The following is a 22,248-nucleotide window of genomic DNA, read 5'->3' as shown; positions in this document are numbered from 1 at the left end:
ACCGTTTCTCACGGTGTTGCCGCTTGCAGATTTCTTAAACTTTTTCTTCAACCCTGAAGATGGGGGCGATACGTTCCTCCGAAACATCAGTTAACACCACATATACACGGTGCCAAATCCCAGAAGACTGCTTTCTTCATAGTCACCGCCGTGAAAGCCTCAAATCTTACAACTTATGTAAGATTTAAATAACACCTGTGAAAATACAAATCGACTTCCTTAAGATATAAAATAACACACTCCTTGTAGGTTAGGCCTACCAGTTCACTTATGAAAATACAAATCACCGTATTTAAGATATAAAATAACAAGTATGTTTACTATTTCTACTACTAATCTATATTAACAGAAAGTTGAAGTTAAAAAAATGCAGTTTTAGGAGTGTTGAGTGGAAGATCAGATACTAATAGCTCACAATATGGTGGAAAATGGCCTAGGAGCTAAGCGTGGCTTAAGAGTGAGTAAAAAAAAGGAAGAAAACGTTCAGTATAGAAAAAATTTAAATATAAGGATCACTATAGCACACTTGTTAAAGAAGATAACCACTTATTTTTTACTACTGACCGAATGAAACTGCTCTTTTGTACTTAAATTAAGGAGCTCTCAGATTCGCACACTACTGTACCAACATTGGCATTGTCAGGACAGAGGAAAGCCACAAACTCCAAACATACAGCATGCATACTGATTACACTGCAAAGTTTGGTCCTTTTGGCCCAGTGCCTAAAATAAGTATGAAGCTACAACACTTCGAGGAATACTTTTGATTATAATGCAGTTAATTTGTTGGTTCAAATCAGTATGTAGATTTCACATTTAGTTGCATGTGTATGTGGTTAGTACGAGTATATTATAAAATTGTTCCCTGCTTACTGTGTGTGTAGAACATTCACAGCTTCATGTTGAGGGTTTCTCATATATGAAAGAAACTTTTTGGATTATGAGTAAAAAATTAGTTTCAGTTCATGTTATTTCATTATGAGTTTCCACATGTTTAGGGTAAACCTGTAATTTTAGCATGTTGTGGCTATTTGAGAACAAAGTGTTCATAAGACCTAAAAAGAGGAAGTAACAGGATGATGGAAAGCATGACGTAATGGTCTTTACTATGTTAAAACAAAAGTAAGATGATCAAGAAGACTTAAATCAAGTACAGTGGAGTGAGACAGCAGTATTCTTATACCAGTGGTATTTAATGTTGATGCAAATGACACTGATAAAGTGACAGGAGAAGGAAAAAAGCCAGATATCAAACAGGTGGTCTAGATTTAACACTCTGTATTTGCTGTGTGCTCAGTTTGAATCCTGGCTGTGGTAATGGCTATCCAGATTTGGATTTTCAGTGTTCGTCACTCTTTTCAGGCAGATGCTGGAGTAGTACCTTGATTAGGTCACAACTGATTCTTTTCCAGTCCTTTTCATCCCATCATCCAATACTATATAATCTCAGTACTGAAATAAAGACACATTATAGTGTCCTGTTGCACAGTGTTTATTAATTAACAAATATCTCTGATATTCTGTCTTACATGCAACACTCCTTTAAAATTTGTTTAAAAGTTACTAAATATACACAATGAGTCATAAACCAATTTAAAATCACATTGTACGTGGCATGTTTCGACCGTCATTGGTCATCAGGTGTTTTCAAATTTTCGATGTGGTTTAAACACAGCACAGCAGGAGGGAACACCCAGAACAACAAAAAACATGAACGTGTAATGGGACTACGCATTGAATATTAGAAGCACAAGACGCAAGCACAGCAGTCTCCACAAACTGCTTAGAACTTCTGATGATGACGAATGGCCGTCAAAACATGTAGTGTGCAGTGTGGTTTTAAATAGGTTTAAAAAGACTCATTGTGTATATGTAGTAACTTTTAAACAAATTTGTAAAGGAGCATTGGATGTAGGATGGAATATCAGATATTTGTTAAATAATCCAGTATGGAAGCATTGTTAAATAACCTATGAGAGAAACAGCCTACAAAAGACCAGCAATGCAAACGTTAATATTTACAGTGTGTCCATATGGGAAGGATGATAAGGAATTATGGAACCATATTATGAATAGATGTGGGTTGAGAACAAACAGGACATCCATGGAATGTAGATACATGCCAGAAGAAGACTAATAACAATGTTTATAAACAAGTGGAAACATTTTTTTTTCTTTTTGATATGGAAATAAATTCAGAAAGGAAAACTTGGATTTGGATATACTGCAGCTTGATCTTGTTGCCTGATATGATTACGCTGGGCTAAGTTGTCGCGTGTAGCCTATGCAGCGCGACAATATTTATGGTTTAAGTTTATAGCTGAGGTTCTGGGGGATGTGAATGAGGAAATGGCATGAAGAAAGTATCAAGATATGCATACATATTTCTTCGTTTTGTAGACATCTGTAAAGATTTCCAGTTTTCCTGCTCATGTCAAGACAGCATCCCACATTTAGTTCATCTGTGAAAATCCATAGGGGCTATAAGAGCTACTATCATTTGCATGATACTGTTTGCAGAGTAAAAGGACATAAGAAATTTTGTATAATGAAGACTAAGTAGCATTTGATTGCTTGAAGGGAACTTTATAGAAACTGAATTTATTCTAATATCAGAGAAATGTGATGTGAATATTTGAAATTGAAGAATTAATGTTCATGAGACTTTTGAAAATTGTCATTACAAAGTGTTTGTTCTGTCTTGCAGGATTGTTCGTGCTTTCTTAATTGAAGAGCAAAAGATTGTGGTGAAGGTCTTGAAAGCACAGCAAGCATCTGCAAAGTCAAAGAAGGGAGACAAATAATGTAACATTTTTGAAAAAGAATAACTCAATCTTAAAATAAAGTTTATGTTAATATATCTGTTGTGTTTTATATATCCTAGCTTCTGCTGCCATTCCACCTCAGTAATGATAGTGAAGAGTATAAAATTCATATACTTTTTGATACTGTATATAGTAGGGTTCTACTAACATTAAAATCAGCGGCCTCCAAAGTGTAGGGGTAACGTTCCCACCTCATGACTCGAGGTATGTGGGTTCAAACCCGGTGGAGGTCGTGGAATTTTCAAGGGCAGAAAAATTCAGGGAAAAAGTCCTCCGGGAGGGACTTTAAGCCGTGGTTCACATGTAGATTTACGGCACGTAAAAGATCCTCATGTCTCTAGGAGACATCTGAGCACAATTAAGCAAAATTTCCCATCCAAGTAGTTTCCAATGCCTCCGGTAGATGGGGAAGTTATCGGGTACCAATGCCAGTAGAGGGCCGACCTCGCTGGCAGAAATGGGAGATAGCAGGCACCAGTATTGGTAGGGTATGGAGACAGTAGAAATTAAAGGGGGACGTACAATAGACCTAGTCACAGTGCACAGGGAGCCCCATCCCCTCTATACTGAATAACTGAACATTAAAATATGAATATAAGCTGTATTAATAAGAACTACAAGTTTTTGGCAGTGGTACTTTAGTACGAATATTATGTTTCTGGACTCATCTATAATCCTGGTTTTATCAGAAACACTGCCCTGTTTATTTCAAAACGGCATTTCAGAGGCTGGATTCTGTCTACATTTTCAGGCAAAACCTACTCAGTTGGGATCAATTGCTAGAGCTAGTCCCTACCTCTGGGTCTGGAGATAGGGACTAGCTCTATCAGTTGGGCCTAATTGAGTAGATTTTGCCTGAAGACAGAGACCAATTCCAGCCTCCAAAACGTGTTTTGATTTTTTTTATTTCATTTCATGCATCCTGTTGTAATATAATGTACAATTTCTTTATTAAAACCATCACAACACAACTATATTAAGGTCAACAAATAACCAAGGCCTTCAGAGTGTTGTGCCATTTATATGATCACGTTTCTGACTTCAAAGTTCAAGCCTGTACTGTACTAAAGGTCTGCTTTATGTGATATGTAATGAAAGTGAAACTTGGCACTGACCTTAATATAGTTGTGTTGTGATGGTTTTAATAAAGAAATTTTATAGGATGATGGATAATGTCCAGAAACATAATACTTGTATGATCTGTGTTCCTTGATGATGTACCACCATGTGTTGTCTGGACTTATTTTGTAAAGAATAAGATGACTTGCTCTTAATGAATGAGTTTATCTTCTAAATGCTTGCCTTGTAACTGCATGAATCTACATCCAGCTAGTGAAGGCTGCATTTAGAACACTTGACTAAAATATCTGATGTAAGAATGTTCATGCTAGTAATACTGTTGATTTGGAATCTGTAAATACAGTAGTTTTAATTAAGTCTGTTATAAAATATCCCCCCCCAAAATATATATCTTCATTATTGCTCTAGCTGCATTTATTCTATGGATTTATTTGTGGTTAATGTATGATATAAGGGTGTTCAAAAAAAATAGGTGTCCTAGTGTAATGTTTGTGTTAGCATTTTGTTTTTAGTAGGTGGTTGCACTTGGGGTAACATGCAATAAATGGTGTGACATTCGGGCAGATGCTGAATGGATAGATTCAAGGTTGATGTGCAGTGACATTGGGGACGTGGTCCTATGAAGCTCATGGTAAGGTGATTCAGTTGTTATGGGTGAAAGATGTTGCTCCTGTCAAAATGCACTGTTGTTAGAGGTATATAATTATGGCATGATGAGTATGCAGCATGTCAGCAAATGGTACAGAGTTTGAAATTTGTTGAACATGATGACACTGGTCAGACAAGCACATCAAGGGCAGATGTGAATGCAGCACAAGCAGAGCAAATGATTTTGGGAAGCTGATGAGTCACAGGTCAAGATTATTCACTACATTGGAGTTGTCTGTCAGAACTGTACACAAGACTGTCCATGAAGAACTGAGGTACTGCAAGGTGTATGTGCATTGGGCACCAAGATGTCTGATGGTAACACAAAAATTGACATTTTGAGATTGGTGTTTCTCATCTTCATTGGTTTCAAGAAGAAGAAAATGCAATCCTGGAATCTATAGCGACAGGTGAGGAGACATTGGTGCACCATTTCACTCCTTAAAACAAGCTAGAATGTAGTGGAGAAACATAGATCCTCGAGGACCACAAAAATCAGTGTGTCAGTCTGCTGGAAAAGTTATGGTCTCTGTAGTCTGAGATGCAAAAGGAGTCATCCACTTTGAATTTGTATCTCAGCAATCATTTAGCAAAACACCTAAAATGACAATTGCTTGAGGCTATTCTGAGGAAGAGATCTGGAGATATGCCACAAGGTACAAGCCTTCATTACAACGATGCTACCCCGCACATCAGGCATGAGTTCTTGTTTTGCTGGGAACTTCTGAATCAACTATAGTTGTCTCTCTGCCATTGAACTTCATCTGTTGGGCCTCAGAAACACTTGGGAGGTTGTCAGGTCCACAGTGGAAAGGCTGTTAGTGAATGGTTGCAAATGCAAGAGCCCTGTTTGTGCTGCAACAGAATATTTAAGCTCATGGTAAAGGTGGGGAAAATGCATCAGCGTGCTTGGGTATTATGTTAAAAAATAATGATATGTCAGTGGAAGAAATGAGCTACATTTAATATTGTAACTTCTCATGTAATTTGTATGACATACAAATCTTTAATTAACAACAACCCATATGTCATGCTAAATATTTTTGGTAATATCTGTATTATTGCTTGTGTGACCTGGTGAATATTCGAGAAAGCTTGACTGTCAACATTTGCAGTAAGCTCAGATTGGCTGAGGTGTCCTGAAGAATGGTCACAATAAATGAATTAGTTCTGTCCAGTGATTTTCTTTTCAACTAGTATGAATCTATGGTGGCTAATGAGTGTCTGTGCAGGTTGGGCCAGAACCAAATAATAGAACCACACTCATCTCTGAAGGTCTGTGTTCAAGAAAAGGGTGAGAATTGGTATATGTATTTAATCATGTTACATAATATCTTTTTTGACATCTTGGCCGCCTTTGAGTTGGGAGATTGGGACTTCGCTCACAGTCCATAGGTTGATCTATAAAGATTGATGGACTTCCTGACAGTAATAGCTGCTTCAGGAATATGTGTCTGCACGTCCTGTCACAAGTAGGGCTGACTACATTTCTCCATCTTTCCTTTGAAATTGAGCTTAAATTCAGTTCAACACAACTGATTTCTTTGCAGGTATCAGCACTGAAATGATTTGTTACATAATACAAATAGTCTGTTATAATATTGCTGTAAGAACTTTACTATGTAGTCTTGCATCTGTACTTTTCATCATTAGGATTGTTACATATTTCATCAATGCATGCTGTCTGCCTATTTTATTCTTGCTTCATATATTGATATGCTTGGTGGGCAGTTATAAGCTGGAATTATATTCAAATGGATCATACATAAATTCATTGTTGGATTCAGCAGTTCACAGGACAGGACACAGTTGTATGCTTTCGATTTGACAAAACATGGGAACTCTGACATCTCTGAGTGACTACCAACTTCTGAAGTAGTATGTGTGGAGATAAGGCGTTCTATGGCATTTGAGTGTATTTATGAAGATCACAGCATATACTTCTGGAGCTGAGCCCTTCTTGAGGAGAAGCCAAATCTGCATCTACTCAAGAATTTCGCAGCATTTTATGGAACCCCGAAAGTTCATTACCATGTTCAGAAGAACCCTCCACTGCTCCCTATCCTGAGCCAAATCAATCCAATCCATACCATCCCACCCTCTCTTTCTAAGATCCATTTTAATATTGTTCACCAACCTACGTCTTGTTCCTCCCAGTGGTCTCTTTCCCACCAATATCCTCCTTGACTTGATCATTCTAATTATACTTGGAGAAGAGTACGAGTTATGAAGCTCCTCATGCAGTTTTTTCCAACCTGTCACTACATCCTTCGGTCCAAATATTCTCAAACACCCCCAGTGTATGTCCCTCCCTTAATATCAGAGACCAAGTTTCACATTCATACAGAACCACATGCAAAATTATAGTTTTGTATGCTCTAATTTTAATGTTTTTGAACAGCAAGAGACTATTTGGTCAGTTATGTGAACATCCCTGCCGATCCCAGAGCCTATTAATTTTTTTCTCATCCCAGCTCGTTACGGCGAAGTAGCATTGTAAGATATTCCAAAGGAATGGAATGCTTTCGCGGAAGAATAATCCTTATATTCATAAACTACAGCCTAAATTTCACTCCCACTAAACTATGGGTGTCACTGAAAGCATAGTTGTGGGAATTTTATGTCAGTGTCTTTGTTGGCGTGCACTCTGAGTTCGTTCCATATACAAGAGTTCACTGATTCAATTTCAAGGCTATGTGCGATCTCCATGGTTGTATGACGTCATGAGTTTTGTCTTGAGTAGAAAATGGCTGCGTTAGGTAGTGAACGGGATTGGGGTGGAAAGGCAAGATTACTGTTAGGATTAGGGGTGTTCTTAGGCGAAGGAAATTCGGGTGAGTACCAAGGTATTGTTATTAATTCATCTTTATCATTGATTAATGCCTGAAGAATAATGTGTATGATATGGCTTCTGCTGTATCACAGCATCGAGATAGAATGTTTACGAATGACTGAAGAAAAAAGAAGTTTTGTATACAATTGCAGTTTGAACTAGTTACGTTTATGTCGTTTCAAATAGCGTCAGTGCTTCCACATTGTGTTTTGGAACAATATAATAGGTTAACATTAGTGCAGGTGAAGAGGAATATTGATATGTCAAATTAGTGATTTATATGAATTCAATGTGCCGTATCACCCAGAATGAAAGTGTTTAGTTATATGTAGGTGTTTTTGAACCAGATATTGAGAGAAGAGTTGTGTGTCTTTTACAGCAGAATGTTGTGACATGTATGTGTTAAATTGGCACATGTTCCACATAAGTTGTAGCTGTTCCTATGCCTCAGGTAATTCATGCAGTAGTTGGCTTCAAACTTGCAACTATTTATGAATCACTTACTCACTCATGGAGTTGAGCCCTTCTTAAGAAGCCGCCAATTGTGCAGCTAGTCAAGAACTTCCCAGCATTTTATGGAACCCAGAGGTTCATTACTGTGTTCACCGGAGCCCTCCACTGATCCATATCCTGAGCCAGATCAGTTTAATCCATACCATCGCATCCTATTTCTCTAAGATCCATTTTAATATTCTTCGCCCATCTATGCCTTGGTCTTTCTAGTGGTCCATTTCATTCTGGCTTTCCCATCAATATCTTGTATGCATTCCTCTTCTCCCCCAACCAAGTAGGTTTGTGTCATCTTTCTTATTATCTCTCTTGATGACATGAACCTACTTGGTTTATAAATTCCAATAAAATCTTAATAAACCAATTACAAATATTGTAACATATTGGAACAGCTGCTGTAATTGTAAAAACTTTAAATTTTATACCCAATTGTGTATTATTAATATTATATGTATATATTTTAACGTTCAGAACATATATATATATATATATATACATATATAGTAACTTCCAACTGTATTGATGTAAAGGTGCCCCTCTGATGATGTTCTCTGAAGACCAAAACATGTAAGGGCATAAATAATTGAAATAAGAAAAATCTTCACCAGTCACACTAGATGGGAACTATTTAACTTTTCATGATTTTCCCAAGCTCTATTAATATCCACCTCAGCATCTAAATTTTCCAAAGCTGCAAACCTATTTGAGAATTCAGCACAATACTACTCTTTGCCCTCTACCTCATCTAATTTATTGAGATTGAACCTCTCCATATGAAATCTGTGCCTTGTCTGTTTACTCACCGCCAGTCTCTCCCTAACCTTTACCACCACCAGGTAACCGTCAGTATCTCATTGCACATCAGGTACACCTGAATGCTATCCCCTGTCTATCAAAATATGACCAATTTTATTGTGAGTCTTTCCAGCAAATGTCCAAGTAAATTTATGAATGTTACGATGTGGGAGTACTTTTGTCAGTCAGATTTTATGATATGACAAAGTTTACTACACTAACACCCTTATCATTAATAATTTCGTGTAAATTCTCGTTCTCAGTTGTTGGTTTGAAAATGTCCTCCCTACCTGCTATGGCATTGAAATCGCTTAACAAAATTTTCATGTGGTATTTAGAGAATAAATATTTATGAATATCTTCAGAAAATATGGAAGATGTATATGTATGTTAAAGAGGCATTTCTTGACTATAAGAAGTATGGAAATGATGCAAGTGTGTTTGTCTGAAGGTTTTTTTTGAAACAAGTACAATTTGATATGCATATTTAGGTGAAGTAGAAGGTGACATGAGGCTGGGAGATTGAAATTACCAACTTTATTTACTTCCTCTTGACATAAATCTGTCATGAAGAACCCACCCATTAAATGTGTAATGGAAGTGAAGAGATTAACATGTAAATACAATGATTGAAATTTGCTGTTGACAGTTTTACAAATCAGGAAGACAGGCTTGTAATGAAAATCTTTGTTTTGTAATGTTTTCAGACTTTAGAGACACTTGTATATACCATGTGTACGTAAGTATACATATTCAACCTGGTGGTTATAATGGCATACAGTAAGGTGCTGCTTCACTGTCACACCTTTGTCTATTGTGAATGGGTTTACTTTTTTTATTGTTGTTATTGCTAGTGGGGTGGAACTAACTCCCTTGTACTGCGGCCACTTCTGGCCAATTTTGCCAGCCCCAGATGATAGGTGAGGGTGATTGTGGAGCAATTGGTGGAATGAAGATTGGCAGGGGAAACCGAAGTACTTGGAGAAAACCTGCCCCAGTGCCACTTTGTCCACCACAAATCCCTCTTGACCAGATCTGGGATTGAACCCAGGCCACCGCTGTGGAAAACCAATGACTAACCACTTGAGCTATAGCGCGGCCGAGATGGGTTTACTTACATATTATGCAAATGACAAAAACGTATTTGGAACTAATTTGTAAACAGGTGTGTTCCTTAAATATGTATATAGTAACGTAATATTGTAATATGTATTAGAGTACTTCCGTGTCATGATAGTATAGAACAAACACATGAGTGTGAATCACAGTGTGGAAAGAAAAGTTCACCTGAGATAAATAATTGTTTGAAATGGTGATTGTGACCAGTTACGTACGTCTCATGTGTGCAGTATGCTGACATCCACTTTTCACTGATAGACATAGTTTAAATTTGAAGAAATGTTCATTGTATATTTTTAGTTCAGTTTACAATTAACATGTGGTATGTCTAAGTGAAAAAATGCTATGAAAAGCTTGGCAGTAGTTAGAAATTTCTTATTTTTTAATAATTTTCTGCCTTTTGTTATTTTCAGTTTCATTCAAACTTGTGACATTTGACACTATTTTGAAAATTTTGAATGCTTGAAATTTGGATTACTCTCTCATTTTGAAATTTTAGGAATTTTTGTTCTTTTTTTATAATTTTCAAGATTATAAAATTTTTCAGTATTTGGAAATTTTCAGACTTTCTGTTTTTTAACATTTTCTAAAAATCGGAGTTGTAAAGGATATTGGGTTGTGTTAGTTTAGGTTGGCACAGTGGATAGTAAGCCTCTGCCTATGCATTCAGGCAGCGCATGGTCAGATTGGATTTGGTTAGATTAGCACATCAGCATTTGCATTCAGGCTGAGCTTGGTCAGATTAAGTTAGGTTAGGTGGGTGCATGAAGCCATTATGCATCCACTTCCATATTCAGGCAGAGATAGTGAATTTAGGCTAAGTTGATGCACCAAATCACAGCATCAACTTGTGTAGTCTGGAAGAGGTTGGTCACCTCAGATGAGGTTATGTTTTGTGTTTTATGTTATGTTGGATAAGGTAGGTTTGGTTGGAGCATTACCTGCAGATTAAATTTTTCAAATATTTTCAGTTCAAATTTGTCGGATATCTTCTAATTAAACAACTTTCTTGAATTTTTAATTTTTTTTTTTAATTTATGAGTATTTCCCAATATTTTATATTTTATATTTTTAAGTGTAAGTTTTCGAAATTTTAGAGTCATTGAATAGATCACAGATGTAAGTAAAACGGCTGTAATGTACGTAATGGGTTTTCTGTGTGTGTCACTAGGTAGCAGCACAGCCCAGCTTCAAGACAGTCTAGGTAGTAGACGCAGAGTGCATATGCATGTTCAGAGGATGATTTTAGTAGTGAAAAGGCGATTTTGCTTGAGGGGGTTGCTACCGAAGAGCAGCGTTCTGTTGTGCGTTTTTTCATTGGCAAAAGGACTTGATGCAAAGGATGTTCATAAAGAAATGTTTCCTGTTTATGGTGGGAAGTGTTTGTCGCGCGAAGCGTTTCACAGCTGGGTTGAGAAATTTTTTGAAAGGCGTTCGGTCAAGAAATGCTCTCAAGGATGTCTGAAAGTCGCAGATGGTGCCCGACCAGGTCACCTTGTTGAGATTGCAACAGAAGCAACTGTGCACTGGGAGGAAGAGTTGATTCAAGCTGACAGGAGGATAACAATAGACAGTGTAGCAACTGCACTAGAGTGTTCCCATTGTTTAGCATACAGCATAATTCATGCTAGTTTGAAGTTTCGGGTGCCCAGAGAACTGAATGGGTGTACCCTTGCAGCAGATGAAGGAGAGATGCTTAACAGGATTGTTATAAGAGACGAATCATGGAAACATCCCAATTCATCTACAACCAGAAAGCCAGGAGTTCGAGGTTATGCCATCAGCTGGGAAAGTTATGTTTTCCGTGTTTTGGGATACTTGGGGAGTATTGTTAGCCCATTTTCAGAAGCATGGTGAAAATGTTAATTCTGCATCGTACTGTGTAGTTTTGTCGAAGGTTCAAGATGCAGTTTGCAGAAAACATCCAGGCAAACTGGCAAGAGGGGTACTGCGTCATCAAGACAATGCCAGACCCCATGCAACCCGAGAAACCCAGGAGAGAATTTAAGAACTACAGTGGGAACTTCTTGAACATCTGACTTTAAAGCCCTGACTTGGCCCCAAGTGCCTTCCGTCTGTTTGGTTCGCTAAAAACCCACCTTGGTGGCAAACGATTTCCTGATTACAATAAGGTTGAAATGGAGGCGTGGAAATGGCTGAAATAACAGTCAAAGAATTGCTGGGTTTTTAGACTTTTTCAGTCGTCCGGTATTCTATAAAACAACACGACATTTTGGAAACATCCAATTTCCGGAAAGTCGTGTTATCGATTTTCCAGAATACCGGATGATGGGAAAAGTCCAAAAACCCCAGTAATGCTTGTGTTATCAGCATGAGGTTTGGACTTTTCGAGATTTTCCAGAATACCGTTTCTTTTTTAGTTGCGGGCATACATTTGAAATTATTGGAAATATTAAAATTGTTGACATGTCTAATTTTTTCCCCACATTTTGCATACATTTGAAAGTACAGTACAGGCACAGCTGTCGTTGTGCTTAAATAATTAAGCACTGCCTCATGAAGACATGCGGGGGAATGGAGGTATAGCTTCACAATTCTTGACCTCAGCACTAGGTGGAGTTTAGTGGTTATTTTCACACCCCGGCCCCTTTAACCCCAGGGAAAGAACCCCCGGTAGCCATTGTACGGCTTTTTTAGATGTTCAAGTTTTTTTTAATTATACCGTTCTGTATAATCTGAATTTTCGTAATTTTTTCTAATTTTTGAGAAATATTCAGGCTCTTTGAAATATTCAGAAGGTTACGAAGTACTTGAAAGCTTGCGAAATTTTGGAGTTTTCGAAAATGCCCGAATCTTTTAAGTGTTTATAATGTTTTTAATTATATATCGGTTTTTAAATATTGGAATTTTAAAAAAAATTTTTTTTTTTATTTTGAATTTGATGAATTCGGGGTTCCCACAGCGTTGACTATGAGGGCTACTGTCATCGTGGGTGTAATACCGTGTTTTCTTTGTAGATGTTCACTGACGCTTTAGAGGGATCATACTGCAAAGCAAGAAAGCATAGCGAAACAGTCGCAGCTTGCCGCCTGCTTGTTGATGGGTTCTTCCTTAGTTTGAGGTAGCATAGCTATTTGAAATGTCGGTGAACTTGAACCGGACAACAAGGTGTTATATCATAGAAGATATTCTTCAAATACATCCAACTTTATTTTACCCGTTTTCATTTACGGTCACGACAACATTTCTTTGGAAAAATTTCTTCACACCCCGTAAACTTACTGGCCTTGGGGTCCGATTGTTATGAGGATTTAGGTGAGTTGTGACGCGTTCTTTTGCGTCTGATGAATGAATTACGACTTCAAGGGAGGTTGGCGTAGAGCCGCCCGTCTGAAGGATCAGAGGCTAGAGGCAAGCAAAAGTTACACGATGCCGAATGGAAGGCAGCCCATATGTTTTTGTGGAAGTGTCTAAGAGACAGAGGACAGCGTCCGATGGCGTGATTTTTGTACAGGCGATGATGAAAGTAGAAGTTGAGGTTTGCGAAGCTGTAGATATGAAGAGTTCTGTTTTAAGGGGCTGGAGGATATAACTCACTGTAATCGGTGAAAGTCGGCCGACGTTTCCGAGGAACGTATCGCCTCCGTCTTCAGGGTCAAAGAGTAAGCCAAGCGAAACGTCGGTTGACTTTCACCGGACTACACGACGGTATATTCTTGAAGATAGAACTAATTCTTCACGGTGATGAAAGTTCAGGCTGAAGAAAGACGGGCTTTCTTGGTCACTGAAATTTTCTTTCGCTGTTGGAGGAGTTATGGCATGAAGCTGGTCCATAGAGTGGGGGGATTTTATACAAGTTTGAGGTTGAGTTCGATGCACTGCGCGTTTATGTGCTTGGAATAGTATGGCAGCCGCACGAATTTGTGGGGCGGGAACAAAACGGTTGCCAGTTAACTTAAGGTCCTGACTTTTTTTTTTTTTTGCATGACTGTAGGTTTTTCAAAAGTACGTAACTTAAACGCCGGTCTAGAAAATCGAAATTAATGGCCTTGGGGATTCATTGCGCTGACCACGCGGCACACACTATCCGCTAAAGTTGGCACTAACTTCGCTGACAAGCGGCGGTCGCTCGGTCGGTATAGTTCGCTTGCGGGCTAAAGCCACGGAGTTAGTTTTTACGTAACTTAAACGAATGAATCAATACAAGGGATTCACGCCCGACTAGGGAGAGCTACGCACAAAAGGAACACAGCGTGGACGCCGCAATGTGAAGATAGCGTGAATGAAGCGTGAGCATACATTCTCAAACGACGACGACATGGAGCAGTAGCACGTAAATACGAGCTGATACAGTGGCGTAGTTTCAGTTAGTTAATAGGGTCGAAACATGTCTCAACAGCAAAAAAGTAAGTAAAGGTATCCCTGTAACAGGCCGTGGAGGCCCATGTCCCTCATTTTCTAGACAATCAGCTCATAGATGGCGGTAAGATTGTCAGCCTTACGCACCGGCCGCCCTTTACCCCCAAGAATATTCCTGGTATTCCTTTCTCTTAGAGGCTGAGTCGACTCCAAGGCTATAGTGTAGCTAGAAGGATTAGGTAATTGAAAAAAAAATCCAGTGACCTCATCGGGATTCGATCCCGCGACCTTCCGGCTTGTAGCATAGTGCCTCAACCAACTATGCTACCGCGTGCCCCCAACATCAAAATAAAATGTGATTTAATGACATTTTTAAGAAATTCAAATGTAATTGTAATGCCATTTTAAGATAAAAGTTTGTTGCATTAGAAACAGAAACAANTGCCAAATCCCAGAAGACTGCTTTCTTCATAGTCACCGCCGTGAAAACCTCAAATCTTACATATTGGAGAGATGTTCAAAGGAGCTTCAGGGCAGCTTTCCTGTCACGTTTGTCTAGTGCCAGGTTTAAAAATTCGTTCAGCTTTACCCGCATGCTCCATATATGTAAGGTTTCATGCTCTTGACAAAGAAAAGGTGCTGTTGCATATCATAAAATGGCTCTGGATATGTGAACAGTAATTCTATCAGAAGTTCTATCTTTTGGCATATGACGGCGTGTAGTATGTTGAAAGTCAGTGTACGTTTCGGAGGAAAATGTCACCTCCATTTTCAGGCTCGAAGAATAAGCCAAGAGAGAAACCAGTGTGAAAGTAGGTAACAAGCAAAGGCGACATGTTCCTCCGAAACGTCGGTTGGCGTTCAACGGACAACACGGCGTTGTATCACAGAAATCTTAATAACCATAGCTGTGAGCACCGAAAATCCTACACGCTAAGTCAATCGTTCTTTATGAAACTGTGCAGGAAGAACGAAGTTCTGATGTGAAGGACCTGGAGGATATCATGGGGAGTCCCATTGGTTATTAGCGTGAACGTGGAAGTGGGGATATGCAGCCGTGTGGCCTGCTGCTGGTAACGAGAAAAGTACGTGGAATGGATGTCGGGGATGTGAGGTGAATTGTAATGATTCGGGATATGGGCTGTTGAAAGGGGTTTGTAGTGGTTTAGGTAAGGAATTTCTCCGATAGAGGATGTATCGATTGTTCATCCTAGCAGTACGAAAGTTTGTTATGGTGCCTCCTCTTTTTTTTTCTTCTTTTTTGTTTTGTTTTGCCGCCGTAAAAATATTCGCAGTTACGTGTTTGTCACGATTTCGAGAGATTCTACATTATGGTCGACATATGCACTGTAGACGTAACGTCTACAATGTAAGGTTTATCTGAACGATTCTTTATACAGTGACGTCAACGATGTACCAGCCCGCTTGGCGTCGTGGTATTAAATGAAGTACCCGTGAATGTATTGTGCAGGTTGTCTCTTGCTCCAGACGGTGTGGAAATACCGAGCTTCTTGGCCCTGTCCCAAAAAGGATAATTATATTTAGATGGTTACAATAAAGAATGGAAGTAGAAAGAAAGATTAAAAGTCAGAAATGTCATCTGTCCCCCTGTTGAACAACTTTTGAGCAAGCTTGGAGTGGTTCTCAACCCATAAGGTTACATGTCTAGAGACGCTAGTCTTTGTTAATAATACCCAAAATATGTCTATGCTTCTCTCCAGCCGTTCAGACCACGGTGTGATAGTAGATCGCAAAACAGCCTGATACCCCAGCCCGCTCTAATACAGATTATTTTGTATTTAACATTTTCCAAATTATTGCCAGCCATTGTAAGATTAAATTACAGATGAAAATATTTCGGTCTTGTGGCGTATTTTATGAGGCTATCTGTAGTCAGACTTCATAGCGTAGGAAAGGTTTATGTGTAAGTCCGTTTATTCTGCGAAGAAAATGAAACCAGTATTGCATCTTGGACAAAATGCCTGATTCCTTTCGCCGCTGAACTGCTACAATTCGCCTATTGCGAGAATGCGAGAGTATTTGGCATGAAGAGAAAGTGGTCCGATAGAACCCCTGCAGAATCCGGGTATCGAATCGGAAACCCGGTGCTCGAGAAGCCAGTGCATAACTCCTTCCACCTACCACAGTAGGTACATTGCAACTGTAAACATTCGAAATTCTGCAAAGAATTAGGAATGACTAAATTCCGTTTATTTTTCCTCCCCGTCAGTTTCATTCTCTGTATATAAAAAACCTTCATGGTGTGCATCCTGTTGTATATCAAACAATACGGCCCTATTAACGCTATTATACTGTATAAAAGTCACTGTAGTACAGAACTCTGTAATATCTGTGACGTTATATGTCTACAGAGATCCGGTTGACAGACCGAATCAGGTAAATAAGATAAGCGCATTGAAAGCAAACGTTATAACTCCGAACTTTTTACGTATGTAGCAAAAGTTCAGCCATGTTTTTATTAAATAAATTTGGGAACGTAGGAAGACTTCTAAACATTGATAAACGTTTTAATGTGTGCTGTTTTTATATTTATCGTAATTCCTTTTCATGACCTATCATGATTACCAGTTTTACCATGTAAAACTGATATGTGCAAAGACATATCAAATTTCACAGTACAGATAATTGCACTAAAGGAACGGGTTAAGCATAAAGTACAGTGTTTGTTTCATTGCATTTTGTGGTTATCTGAAGTAGTTTTCAGTTTGATCAATAGGGTAAAAAAGTAAGCAAGTAAAGGTATCCCTGTAACAGGCCGTGTAGGCCCATAGGGTTGTGAGACGTTGAGGATCCCACATTATCTAGATTCTAGACAATCGGCACAAAGATGGCGGTAAGGTTGTCAGCCTTACGCGCCGGCCGCGCTTTACTCTCCAAGGAAATTATTTAATTAATTCCTGGTACTCATTTCTCTCAGAGGCTGAATCGACCCCAGGGCCATAGTGCGTCTGGAAAGATTAGGTAAACTAAAAAAAAATCCACCTCATCGCGTTTCGATCCCGCGACCTTCCGGCTTGTAGCATAGTGGCTCAGTCAGCTACGTTACAGTATTTAATACAGTGTAAATCGTATCGTTACTTCAAGATGAATGGCGTCTCCATTGACCACAAAAGAGATTTTGCAATGTAAAGTTTCGTTAAAATTCGTTCTCCACTTCACTTACGGACAGATAGATACAATTTCAACATTAGATACGTAATTTCATCAGTTCGCTCAAGATACGTTTAAAACAAAATGTTTAACTTCCTAAGATTACTATGTAGCCATTTAAAATGTATTAATCCCTTTGCATTAGTGTTTAATATGTGGTCTTCTGGGTTACGACACCGTTGAGTGTGGTCAGTGGTTACCGTAGTTTCGAAGGAACATCAGATTAAGCGGTGTCCTGAACGTGGAGACTATGTGTATCTTCGAAACATTCGCAACCGGTGGCCATAGTACACGACTTCGTAACCCAGAAGACGACAATTTTATTTTCACCGCCGTTTTTGAATTCTAAACGTATTTTGAAGTAGTGTTTTAGCGATTACTGGAAATTGAAAATAACATGCAGTGTAATATCAGACGTCAGAAATTTATATAGAAATAAGTTTTATAAGTTCATCTCGATTTGATCGCCCTGGGAATGTTCGGTGAAGAGTACAAATTATATGAATTTTTTCGTTATGCAGATTTTTTCATCCTGATATTTCCTCCATCTTAGTTACCTTGACACCCTTCTTTAAATACACTCAGTTTATGGCCGTCCTGTAATGGAAGAGACCAAGTTTCATGCCCATTCAAATTTCGTTTAGTGTGGGGTGGAGTCCAACTGGGTCAACTCGGCACGGCGACCACTGATGCCCATTCAATACTAATGGTAAAATTGTAGATTAGTGTGTGATTATGGTACATTTTAATATTATCTTCGCACCCGTTTTAGTATTTTGTGTTTTTTTAATATATTTTCGTGTAGTGCTGACATACGTAAAAACCAGTGATGTCATGATTTTTCCGTTAGTATTTACTGGCCGTTTCATTTTGATGTGTGTAGTGTGTGGTCATTTTGACTGACACATATAAAAAGACGTTAGTTACATTATATGCTAATCCATTAAGGTTTCGCCTAATATCGATCTATGAGATTCATATCGAGTTAAGGTGTTCTGAAGTTTGTGGTTGTGCATTGAACTTTCCAAGGTACTTCGAGTTCATATTTTCGCTCGTCACTTAGCATGACGGACTGACTGGTAGGTGGGCCGGAAGGGTGTGCGCTTCTGATTTCAGAAGTGCCGGAGTTTGACAGGGTCCTGAGTCAGTTTTGTTCAAGTCACACCCCTAACAGTCTTTTCTCAGACATCATTTTAATATCACCTCAGTCTTTCAGGTGATCGCTTTACAAGATATGTCCATACCAAAATTAAATTTGCATTTTTGATTAGTTAGTTATAGGAGAGGGTGGGTTTCCCCATGCACTGAGACCTGTATTGGTCCATTGTGCTTCCCTCTATGATTTCTACTAGTCTCTATATCCTACCGGTACTGGTGCTTACCATCAGTCCCGCCCAGCCAGCGAGACCGGTTCTACCAGCTGATAGATACCTCTCAGCTAGTAGAACCGGTCTCGCTGGCTTCCCCCATCTACCAGAGGAATTAGAGACTGCTGTTGGGCGGGAAACGTCCGTAAATTTGGCTCAGTGACCTCCTTTGGAGATATGAGGTTCTTTTACGTGCCGTAAAGCTACGACACGGGACCCACGGCTTTAAGTCCCTCCCGAGGACTTTTTCCCTCAATTTTTCCGCCCTTAAAAATTCGACGACCTCCGCCGGGTATTTGAACCCGCGTACTACGAGTCATGAGGTGGGAACGTTACCTCTAGACTACGGAGGCCGCTTGCATTTTTGGTTCCTCCAGCCTAGCTGAAGGAGCCGGGATAATGTAGTCGGTATAGCGACTGGCTACGGGCTGGACGACCGAGGGGTCGGAGTTCGAGTCCTGGTAGGGTCAAGAATTTTTTCTTCTTCGCGTCCAGACCGGCTCTGAGGTCCACCCCAACTTCCCATACAATTATTACCGGGGGCATAAAGGCCGGGGTGTGAAGCTGACCACTCATCTCCAGCTAGTGCCGAGGTTAAGAAAATGTGGATCTATACATCAACTTCCCCCATAAGTCTTCATTGCGTAGTGTTTAATCAGTGAAGCCCAGGGGGAACTTTACCATCCCAGCTGTGTGTCCATACCGAGGTTGAGGGTGTAGCGATCGAAGCCCTAAACATATCGGGAAGTGCTCATTTCGAACCATTTCCGGTTTTCCGGCTGTCCTGACTGCATTTTTCGTTACTTTCTTCAGTCTCCACAAAAATGCTGGGACACTACGTAGGAATAGGTCACAGTCGCTTTCTGCAAAGCCCATTATTACCAGTCGTGATCTAATTTGACACAATATAACTTGTACAGTTGAAACAAGATCGTTCAGTAATCTAGGCCGGTGTGACTTCCATGTGTCGGGGATTGTGTTGAACAGGTTCATCTTTTTTACTTCCGTTCCACGCCTTCCAGCCAGATGTGTTTTGATATCGCACTTTACTGCTTAGCTTGAGGACTGCAAGTGGGTTGGTTTGTGTGGACTCGTGTAGCATGTGTTGGAGTGGGCAAGGTGCCCGTTTGTCGGGGTGCCTGAGGCCAACTGTTGAACCAGGCTACTTGCCCGCCCGCCTATACGACAGCGCGGCTCCACAGAGATGCTGCTTGCTGCCACATCTTCCGAGCTGGGAGGAAGAGATAAAATACCTTTCCGCTAAACAAGGCGCCTTCGAGTTGGGACGCACAAAAAAGACCAGCAGGTGTCCGGCCCATACACGGCCATAGTTTATTGCCAAAACGATTTCCCACTGGAGAGCAGCGCCTTTTTGTTGCGCTCCAGAGAACACGCATCTATAGGAATGTATACTGGTCCAAGAACCAATGTACTGTAAATATATCCAAGACATCGTGTTTAACTGTATCTCGGTCAGATCTTTTTTAAACTGTCCAGGGTTGTCTGACGTTTGGCAAGGTAGGTCTGCTAAATGCAAGTTGTCCGTGGGTCGAGACCTAATCGCGTGGTTGTTTTATTTAAACGTTAACACCTGCATCTCGTGAACTACGCAGTATTTCCTGATCTGCTGCTGTGGTCTGGGTGGGTTTTGTGTCTATTATAATTTGATGGGGGGAGGGGTGCCTATTGGTTCGATTCCTCGGGCGGCCCGAGTGCCCGCTACCCCTAAGATCCTAGAGACCCAAAATGATTGGAGAGAGAGTACATTTTTTTATTGTTGTGATGTTCGTTTGAAAGTAGTTTTTACATTTCTGGGTACTGTTTGGCAGAGTTCAGATAGAGCTGATGTACAGTGATGTTTATCATCGAGAACGCTGTATTAGCGTAGTTTCCCATTATTAGATGAGAATAGCTCTATATATTAGCACGTAGTAAAATAAAAACAGTTATTGGTTGTAAATTTGTGGGCCATAGTGCTGTGTTAAAAGTGTGCAGTTTTCTGATGTGTAATAGGTATGAAAATAAAGATAAATTTGCTTCTGTGCTTAATTAAGCTCTACACCGTAAAATGTATGTGGAGTGGATGTAAAACTCCGCCATTATTGACATTGGTACTAGACGTAGATGAGTGGTCAGTGGGAATGTAGCCTCTGGTATGCGTTGAATGGGAGGCTGGTTGGGGTTCAGAGCCAGTCTGGGCACTGTGGAGTAGAGACAAATCTCTTGCCCCTACTAGGAATAGAACCCAGGCTGTACATCCCATAAAAAGGTAAAGTTGTCCCTGTGCTTAACTAATTAGGCAGTACGCCATGAAGGCGTATGAGGGAGTGGATGTATAGATCCACATATTCATGACCTCGGCACTAGCAGGAGGTGATTGCTCAGTTTTACGACCCAGCTGCTTTACCCCCGGGGAAAAAGCCCCCGGTACCCGCTAGATAGGTTGGGTGAACCCTAGAACCAGTCTGGACGACGTGGAGAAAAGAAAATTCTTGACCCCACCGGGATTCGAACTAGCCAGTCGCTGTACCGACTACGCTGTCCCGCCTCCTGAGTAATATTGTTTGATTAGGTATCGCAGTTGTTGGACACCTATTCCCATCACCCTTTCGAATGATTTACAGAATTTGTTGCCATTTGGTAGCAGTGTGATGGTGATATTAACAGATAATTCAATTCTGTGCCATACTTCTTTGCATAAATCAGTGAGAAGAGTCAGCACAAAGCTATCATTGAAATTGTGAAGAGACTCTCAAGTTAAACCAGTATTTTGAAACTCATATTTGATACTTATGCACTCTAGATATCCATGGATCTTCTAAATGCTGTGTCTGTGCACCCAGGGCCTCTGTCCTTATAAACCCACACAGCTTATTAGTGTAGTAGAAATGTATGTAGTTTGTGCTAGCATGCAGAGAGCATTCACTGACTTGCTGGCAATCATTAGCAGGTATGTAATATCAGGTTACTGTTGTAATTAACACAAATCTAAGTACACAGAGCCAGACAGACAGTGTACAACAACATGCCAGGTAAAGAGGTGGTTTGAAATGTGGATGTATAGTCTTGTTTTCACTGCTGCATCTCTTAATGATTATCCTTTGATTGTCATATCTTACACATTGTTTTTGAGGAATGTTCTGTATAAGTGCATGATCCCATAATTAGGCAGTACTCTCTTTTTCTTTCTTTCTTTCTTTCTTTCTGTTTTCCTTCCTTCCTACCTTCTTTCCTCCTCTTCATCTGTCCCTCAGTTACTCTGATCATATTGAAACACTGTATCAACTTAGAGATGCGTGAGATGTACTAGGTTAGAAATTGCGGGATTATTAATAATGAAAAGGGTGAAGTGCAGTTGAAAGTAGTGGAGGTAGTTTCGGAGGTGTATTGCCCCATTTGCTTGGAGAGACTCTTCAAATTCATGAGAACGTTCCCAGTCTTAACAAGTGTCAAGACTATATATTGCCCAAAATGTAAGATGATTGGCTGCAGTAACCTACCAGGATAGCGCAGTCGATATAGTGACTGGCTACGGGCTGGGCGTCCGAGGGGTCAGAGTTCGAGTCCTGGTGGGTGCAAG

At 39.8% G+C, this 22,248-nt stretch overlaps 2 protein-coding genes across 2 annotated transcripts in view; both read left to right on the top strand.

Moving 5' to 3' along the window:
• LOC111869047 (60S ribosomal protein L34) overlaps positions 1-2,858 on the top strand; it is an 8,190-nt gene extending 5,332 nt beyond the window's left edge. Inside the window, exon 4 of the mRNA XM_023860243.2 lies at positions 2,708-2,858. Coding sequence (XP_023716011.1) covers positions 2,708-2,804 — 97 coding nt within the window. The 3' untranslated portion in view covers positions 2,805-2,858. The remainder of the gene's footprint in view (positions 1-2,707) is intronic.
• A 4,413-nt stretch (positions 2,859-7,271) lies between these two features.
• LOC111869030 (bone morphogenetic protein receptor type-1B) overlaps positions 7,272-22,248 on the top strand; it is a 33,044-nt gene continuing 18,067 nt past the window's right edge. Inside the window, exon 1 of the mRNA XM_023860216.2 lies at positions 7,272-7,387. Coding sequence (XP_023715984.1) covers positions 7,300-7,387 — 88 coding nt within the window. The 5' untranslated portion in view covers positions 7,272-7,299. The remainder of the gene's footprint in view (positions 7,388-22,248) is intronic.

Source organism: Cryptotermes secundus, unplaced genomic scaffold (assembly GCF_002891405.2).
Source record: "Cryptotermes secundus unplaced genomic scaffold, Csec_1.0 scaffold70, whole genome shotgun sequence".
NCBI lineage: Eukaryota > Metazoa > Arthropoda > Insecta > Blattodea > Kalotermitidae > Cryptotermes > Cryptotermes secundus.
The sequence above is the reverse complement of the archived record's forward strand: the minus strand, read 5'-3'. Positions and strand labels throughout refer to the sequence as shown.